The sequence below is a fragment of the Plasmodium reichenowi genome, chromosome 12 (genome assembly GCF_001601855.1).
Source record: "Plasmodium reichenowi strain SY57 chromosome 12, whole genome shotgun sequence".
In the NCBI taxonomy this organism is placed as follows: Eukaryota; Apicomplexa; class Aconoidasida; order Haemosporida; family Plasmodiidae; genus Plasmodium; species Plasmodium reichenowi.
This window is the reverse complement of record NC_033657.1, coordinates 199,669-208,829: the sequence shown is the minus strand read 5'-3', so window position 1 is coordinate 208,829 and position 9,161 is coordinate 199,669. Positions and strand designations below refer to the sequence as shown.

Genomic DNA, 9,161 nt, shown 5'->3' with positions numbered 1-9,161 from the left:
ATATATGTGTTATTATATATATATATATATATATATAATGAATCATTATTATATTTTTTTAACTAAAAGGAATATATATACAATATTTATATTTATATTTATATTTATATTCATATTTATATATATATTTTTTTTTTTTTTTTTTTTTTTCATTTCTGTGTTAAAAAAAAAAAATTGTTCTAAGAATTATAAATAAATTAATGAAAAATGAAGAAATTTAAGGAGCATAGCTATATGTGGAATTTATATTATTGTTTTGATATTTATAATATAAATAGATAGAAATATAAAAAATGAAAGATTCATATTTATATGGTTCTTTAAAAGAAAATATAAAAAAAATTACATTATAAAATAAAATATATATATATATATATATATATAATAATTATAATATATAAATTTATAAGAAAATAAAAAGAAGCCCGAACATAATAATATAATAATAAGAAAAATATTATATTATTATGTTATATATAATTTTTTTAATTCTCTTTTTTTTTGTTTTATTTGAAATAGAAAAAAAAAGATGTAATTAAATATATAATATGTATAACATATATAATATATATATAATATATGACTATAAATTTTCATATTTATTAATCCTCATAAATATATATAAATAAAATATATTATATATATATTATATCCCATCTTAATAATATATTATTATATATATATAATAATATCATTTTTATTATAATATAATAATTTATTTATATATAAAATATGAAAATACAATATATATATTACTTATATATTTATGTATATTTTTTTATATTTTATAATTATAATATATTGTAATATATATATTATCTTTATAAGTCCCATATATATAATACATTTTACATAAATTATTTTTATTTTATATATTAAAAAAAATATTATTTTTTTATAATAAGCATAAAATAATAATCTTGTTCTTTATATTTATGAGATCGTTTTAATTTTTAATTTTATTTTGTATATATATATTTTTATTTATTATTATATATATATTATATATTTATAATTTCCGTTGAATTTTTTTTATTTATAATTATATATATTAGATATATAATATATTTTATATATTTTATTCTTATATGTAATTTAATATAGTCACATATATATATATATATATATATATATGTTACATATTTATATCTACATATTAAATTTGGTATATAAAACACTTCCCCTTTTTTTTTTTTTTTCTCAATTAATTTTTTATAACTTTTTCTAAAAATGCAATCGAAATTTTGGGCCAAGGCAATTGATGAAGATAGTGGGGATAATGTAACAGAATCTTCAGAGAGTGAAGTTGAGGTATTAAAAAAAATTATACATATATATATATATATATAATATATGTAATAAAATTATGAGAAAAATACATAATTATATGTATACATAATAAAATTAATAAAAAATTGTTTTATATATTTATATGAAAAGAAAACACAAAATATATATATATATATATATATATATATATTTTTACATTTTATGCTGTAAAATGTAGCTTAGTTTATTATATGCTAACTATTTCTATTCTTTCAATTTATATATAATTTTATATTTAACTATCATATTTTATGTGTAGATGGATTTATATAAGTAATCATTATATATATATATATATATATTTACATTTATGTGATTATTATTTTTCTTGTTTTTTCATTTTTATAGGAAAAGAAGCCCATTGTCTCTGCACAGGCAGAAAGGTGGGCAGCCATAGATAGCAGCAGCTCAGAAGAAGAAGAAAGAGTTATTAAAACATATGAAGGGAAAAGGCTACATTTTTATGAAACTACAGGAAATAGTTTAAATGAGAATATGGATAATAATGATTTTAATCTTCTTTTAAAAGATTATGAAAATTTATATAAATTTATGATAAAAGAAAGCGCTGATTGTATCCCTAATTTTGCTATAATATACTTAGATAAATTATCTAAATATGTTGAAAAAACATTCCAGAATAATGTAGAAAAAAAAAATTTGAGCAAGAATAAAGCACAAACCTTAAATAAATTGAGAGCCAAAATTAGAAAATGTAGTGAATTTTATCAAGAAAAATTAAACTTATATAATGAAAATCCTGACGACTTTAAAGATGACAGAAAAAAAGATATGGATGATGATGAAGATGATGAAGACAATGAAGAGGAGGAGGAAGACGAAGAACAACAACAAGAACAAGATGATGATAATGAAGATGAAAAAGATCAAGATGATGATGAAGATGCAAAAGGGAAAAAGAAAAAAACAGTTAAACAGAAAAAAGTAAAAAAAGAATCTACCAAAAAAGAAGAAAAAGAAGATTATGACGATGATAATGATGAAGAAAAAGAAGATGAAGCAGATGATGATGGTGATGATGATGGTGATGATGGTGATGATGATGGTGATGATGGTGATGATGGTGATGATAGTGACGATTGGTCTTATAGTGAAGATGATAATTATGCTTCTGATGAAGAAGATGATAAAACAAAAAATGCTATGAGTAAATGGGGTTTAAAAACTAGTACAAAAGTGGAAAAGAAAAAAACAGTTAAACAGAAAAAAGTAAAAAAAGAATCTACCAAAAAAGAAGAAAAAGCTAATCGTGTTGTGGAAGATTCACAATCAGCTAAAAATAAAGGATATGCAGAATTATTAAGTACGAAGAATTTAACTGAAGATGTTATAAGGGAAAGAGTTAAATTAGTTATAGAGAAAAGAGGTAGAAAGGGATTAGATAAACATGAACATATTAATATATTATCTAAATTATGTGAAATAGCAAAAACAATTAGTACACAATCTTATATAGAAGTTTTAGAACATCTAATTAATTTAGAATTTGATGTAGTATCCAGTGTATATACCTATATGTCTTTTAATATATGGAATAAAGTATTTAAATATGTAGAACTTATTTTAGATATATTAATTCAAAATGAAAACTTTTATTTAGTATCAATAAACATAGCAGAAGAAATAACAGAAGAAACAACTAATGAAAAAGAAAAAATTATAAAATCTTGTAAAACACTTATATCATTTTTAGCAAAATTAGATGATGAATTATTAAAAGCTTTATTATATATAGATGTTCAAACAGAAGAATATCGAAAAAGATTAGGTAAAACAATACATATGATAGGTTTATTAAAAAAAGGATATAATTATGTTAAATGTTTAAAAAATATGCCTGATTTAGCTATTCACATATCCTCAAGAATTTTAGAGCATATGTATTATAAACCTGAAATATTATTTAAACAAATATGGACTTACCTAATGAACGGAAAAGAAATGTTATCAGATTCATTAAATAATTCAAATAATATTGCATCAAAGGAAGATGGACAAGGTAAGAAAAAAAAAAGAATTGATAATGATTTGTTTGATGAAAAATTAATTAATAATGATAGTATTAATCCACCTAAAATTATTGAAGAATATGTATATGAAATATTTGAATTTGGAACAAAGCAACAAAAGGTAAAAGCATTATTACAATTATCTTATAATAAAAGTTTATATGATGAATATTTGGAAGCCAAAGAATTATTAAATGTAGCTAATGTACATGAATTAGCTATGAATTCAGATATACAAACGCAAATATTATATAATCGTAATTTAATACAATTAGGTTTATGTGCATTTAGACACGGGAAAATATATGAAGCTCATTGTTGCTTAATGGAAATTTGTTCACAAAATAAACATAAGGAATTAATAGCTCAAGGTATATCAAATTTAAAAAATCAAGAAAAAACCCTAGAACAAGAAAGAGCAGAAAAAAGACGATTATTATCATATCACATGCATATATCTATAGAATTAATAGAATGTGTAAATAATATATGTGCCATGTTATTAGAAGTACCAAATTTAGCAAAAAATACATATGAATCAAAAAAAGATATTATATCACGACAATTTAGAAGATTTCTAGATATATATGATAAACAAATATTTAACAACCCTCCTGAAAATAATAAAGAAATTATTATATTAGCAACAAAACATTTACAAAAGGGTAATTGGAAATTATGTTGTGAAAAAATATTTAGTTTATCAATCTGGCCAAAATTCCCAGATAAAGAAAAAGTACAAAATATACTTAAGGAAAAAATTAAACAAGAAGCTATGAGAACATATATATTCAGATATATATCAATATATGAATCATTCTCTATTGATCAATTATGTGTTATGTTTGATTTAAATCAAAATGTCGTACATTCTATACTAAGTAAAATGATGATTAATCAAGAAATACCAGCTTTCTGGAATGAAAGTAGTAAATTTATACTTATTAGTAAAGTTAATCCAACTACCTTACAAAATTTGGCTCTTAAGTTGGCTGAAAATGTAAATGAAGTAATGGAGCAAAACGAATTGGCCTTAAACATGAAAAACCCAAAGTAAATAAATCAATAAATAAATAAATCAATAAATAATCAAATTATATGTATATATATATAAATATATATATATGTCATCATATATTTTTATACTACGTATATATTCATTTGTTTATATTTTTTTGTATATATCCATATTATCCTTTTATATATTAGCATATGATACTTTCTTTACATTCTTAATATTTTCATTACATTTTTCTTTTTGCCTTCTTTATAGATTTATGTTCATGCAAGAGAGAAGAACACAAATGAAAGAGGAGAAATCAAACTGGACACAGAAGAAAGGAGATCAAAAATATCAAAAAAATTATAACCAAAAGAAAAATGCACATTATAAAAAAAATTACAAAGATAATAATGCAAATAAAAATTACAAAAAAAATTAATATCTTACATATCTATAAATACATGTATAGATATTTTTTATTTTTTTAAAATATTTTCATGAATTTATTATTATTTATTCTTTTCTATGAATTTTATCCATATGTTTTCAATTTTTATAAATTAAAAATAAAAATTCTATATAAATATTTATATGTTCAAAATTATTACAAATATATATATATATATATATATGTGTATTTATTTTTTATAATTTTCAACAACTAAAATAATTTTATAAAAATAAACTATTCAAAAAGTTTTTAAAAAAAATATATAAAATATGTTAAAAAAAAAAAAATGTGGAAGAATCTACACACAACGCAAATGCCTTAGTTGTTACCAACAAAATATGTGGTATTTACATCAAGAAGAAAAAAAAAATATATACATATATACATATATATATATATATATATATAATAGTATATAATAAACTAATTAATGTTATTTAACATGTGCATATATAAAAATGATATATTTCATTTAATGTCTCGTTTTAATATATATAATTAACCATTATATAACGATTAAAATATAAAATTCTTTTAAGCTTTATTTCATTAAAACATATTAAATAAATAATAAAAATAAAAAAATAACACTAAGGGTATTGTAATTCTTGTAAAGGAGAAATATAAATATATGTATTAATTATAAAAATAAAAATAAATTCACTTACTGTATCACTATTATTATTATTATATATATATATATATATATATATTTAATATATTATATATATATTTATTAATATGTATATTTGTTCGTAATCTATATATAACCATTTCGAACTTTTTTTATGTAGCCGTTTGTCTACTAAGCTGAAAAAAAAAATATATTTATATATATATATATATATATCAAATACATATTATATTATTTTCATTGTTTGGGAAATAAAATTTCCTTGTGATCAATTCTGAAATTATAATGAAAATTTATTATTTATAAAGATGAAGAATTTGGACATAAATACATTTGATAATATTGAGGATATTCCTTTAGGTTCTTCTGAACAAGACCCATATGATTTTTTTACTTTATCAGATAGAAATGGTAAATGTAAATATATTAAAAAATATGAAAAGTGTTTTAAATTTTTCATTATTTAATGTATATATATATATATATATATATATATATATATATATGTATATATTTATTTATTTATTTATTTATTTTTTTTTTTTTTATAATAACATATAGTTATGAATTCAGATATGAAAAAAAATATTGTTCAGTGGAATAGTCGATATAGCTACAATCAATTAAAAAACAAAGACAGTTTGATCATGTTTCTTGTAGAAATATTTAGATCTCTTTTTGTATCCAATTGTATTGACAAAAATATTGATAATGTTTTATTAAGCATAGAAGAAATGTTTATTGATCATTATTATAATCCACAACATAGTCGACTGAAATATTTGATAGATGATGTTGGTTAGTAAATTAAAATGGAAGAAGTAAGAAATATATACATGTATAAAGACATTTTATATTTTTTTTTTTGTTTATTTCATTTTTTCTTATAGGAATATTTTTTACAAAATTACCTATAACGAAGGCTTTTCACACATATAATAAAAAATATCGTATTACGAAAAGATTGTATGCTCCACCAACATTCAATGAAGTTAGGCATATACTTAATCTTGCTCAAGTAGATAAAAAATAATGAACTATATATATATATATATATATGTACACATTTGAAAAAGGATATTCATATAAAATTATCTGTATATTTTAATATCTTTATGTGTTTACTTATTTATCTTATAAGATTTTGTCCCTTGAAGAAGGTTTAGATTTATTAACATTTGATGCTGACGAAACATTATATCCGGATGGTCATGATTTTAATGATGAAGTTTTAGCTGGCTATATATCATGTTTATTGAAGAAAATGAGTATTGCCATAGTGACAGCAGCTTGTAAGTATAAGAATGTATAAATGATCAAAATGTGTATATGTATATATATATATATATATATTTTTTTTTTTTTTTTTTTTTAGCTTACAACAATGATGCAGAAAAATACCAAAAACGATTAGAGAATTTGTTAAAATATTTTTCGAAGCATAATATTAAGGATGGATCATATAAAAACTTTTATGTTATGGGTGGTGAAAGTAATTATTTATTCAAGTAAAATATAAAATAAAAAAAAAAATTACAAAAGAAAAAATATATATGTGTTTTGTATGTATCCATTAATATTTCTGAAAATCAATATTTAATAAAAAAGGAGAAAGATAAAGAATCTAATTATTAGATAATGTATGCATGAGTATATTTAAGCATGTATATATTTAAATACCTAATTATTTTTATATAAAACATTATATTTAATATAGATGTAACGAAGATGCTACCTTATATTCAGTACCTGAAAATGAGTGGAGACATTATAAAAAGTTTGTTGATTATGACACTGTTCAGGAAATATTAAATATATCGGAGAAATGTTTAGAAAAGGTTATAAAAGACTTTGGCTTATGTGCACAAATTCAAAGAAAAGAAAAATCAATTGGTTTGGTTCCTAATAAAATACCATCTTTAAATATTAAAAATGGTAATATGTTAACATTATAATTAACAGAAAGGTGTCTATTACTTATTGAAATAATCTTTATTAAGTGTGTTATATAATTTATTTATTTTATTTTTTTGGCAGAACAAAAGAATTACATGATAAAATATGAAGTACTAGAAGAAGCAGTTATTCGTATAAAAAAAGAAATTATAAAAAATAGTAATTGAAAATTAGAATATTTATAAAGGACTGTATATAAATAAATATAAATATATATATATATATATATATATAAATGTATGAACATTTTTATAATTTTAACTTATATATGCTAAAACTTTTTCTAATTAATTAATATATCAATATTATTTTTGTTATAGAAATAACGGCACCTTATTGTGCATTTAATGGAGGACAGGATTTATGGGTAGACGTTGGTAATAAAGCGGAAGGGTTATTAATATTACAAAAGTTATTAAAAATACAAAAAAAGAAATGTTGCCATATCGGTGATCAGTTCTTACACTCAGGAAATGATTTTCCAACAAGGTTAGATTTATATATGTGTCCATAATAAAAAAAAAAAAATAAAAATAAAAAATAAAAAATAAAAAAATAAAAAAAAAAATAAAACCTAGATATATACTGCAACTAAGTATAATCCTATATACATGTATATATGTATATGTTTCACTTTTTTATTCATTTATTTTATACTTAACAGATTTTGTAGTTTAACATTATGGGTTAGCAACCCTCAAGAAACTAAAGCATGCTTAAAGAGTATAATGCATTTAAACATAAAATCATTTATTCCGGAAGTTTTATATGAAAATCAATAATATGTATATATATATATATAAATAAATAAATATATATATATATATATATATATATATAATTTTGTAAAATGATATAATATTATGAATACTTGCATAAATATTTATATATATATATATATTTTTTTAATTAAAAATAAGATATATTTATTTATTTATTTATATATTCCACCTGTTAATTATTTTTTTCCATTTTTATTAAATAAATAATATATATATTTATTTCTTGTTAGTGCACTTTCTTTGGTAAAATCATCATGATATATAATATCTTAAAAAAACAATATTCAAAGAATCCATTCAACATAATTTAATTAGATTTATGGATTTAAAAAAAAAATATATATATACATAATAGATAGTATATATCGTTAATGCATATTTTATTTTTATATATAAATTTTTAGACGTGCTACTTCTTTTTATACATTCCAAATATTGTTATATGCATATATGCAGTGTAGAATGTGTTGTAAGATTAATTAATAAATTTATTATTTTCATTTGATTTGACTTGTTTTTATTATATTCTATATTATTATATTTTTATTTATATTTTCATTTTTATTGTTTGTATATATTATATTATACATAAGGGAAAATATAAAATAAAATAAAATATACAACCATTTTTGAATGAATGAAAGAAACATATGAATTTTTTATATAATATGTTAAAGTATTAATTGTGCATAATTATTATTTTACCCTTGAAATTATATTTTAATAAAATTATATATTTACAAGTTTATTATACTTATATATTCACTTTAAACCTTTAAATATATCAAAAAATAATATATCATTTTGTGAAAATATTACTAACAAGAAAAATGAAAACAATATATTTAAAATATATAGTGTGTCTTTAACTTTTTCGTAAAAATTAATATGATAATATATATATATATATATATATAGTTTTTAATTTTGTATAATTATTACAGTTGAAAAATTATTATTATTTTATGGTGAAAAA

At 19.0% G+C, this 9,161-nt stretch overlaps 2 protein-coding genes across 2 annotated transcripts; both read left to right on the top strand.

The window, feature by feature from the left end:
- Positions 1-1,230: 1,230 nt before the first annotated feature.
- On the top strand, positions 1,231-4,801 carry PRSY57_1205500 (eukaryotic translation initiation factor 3 subunit 8, putative; the record flags this gene model as incomplete). Its single annotated transcript, XM_012908485.2, has 3 exons — positions 1,231-1,311; positions 1,678-4,412; positions 4,633-4,801. The coding sequence occupies 3 exons, from the start codon at positions 1,231-1,233 to the stop codon at positions 4,799-4,801; spliced, it is 2,985 nt and encodes a 994-aa protein (XP_012763939.2).
- Positions 4,802-5,755: 954 nt separating this feature from the next.
- Positions 5,756-8,185, top strand: PRSY57_1205400 (IMP-specific 5'-nucleotidase, putative; the record flags this gene model as incomplete). Its single annotated transcript, XM_012908484.1, has 9 exons — positions 5,756-5,858; positions 6,009-6,245; positions 6,338-6,465; positions 6,589-6,739; positions 6,823-6,955; positions 7,165-7,382; positions 7,485-7,562; positions 7,724-7,892; positions 8,068-8,185. 9 exons carry the CDS (start codon positions 5,756-5,758, stop codon positions 8,183-8,185), a joined length of 1,335 nt encoding a protein of 444 aa, XP_012763938.1.
- Positions 8,186-9,161: the final 976 nt, after the last annotated feature.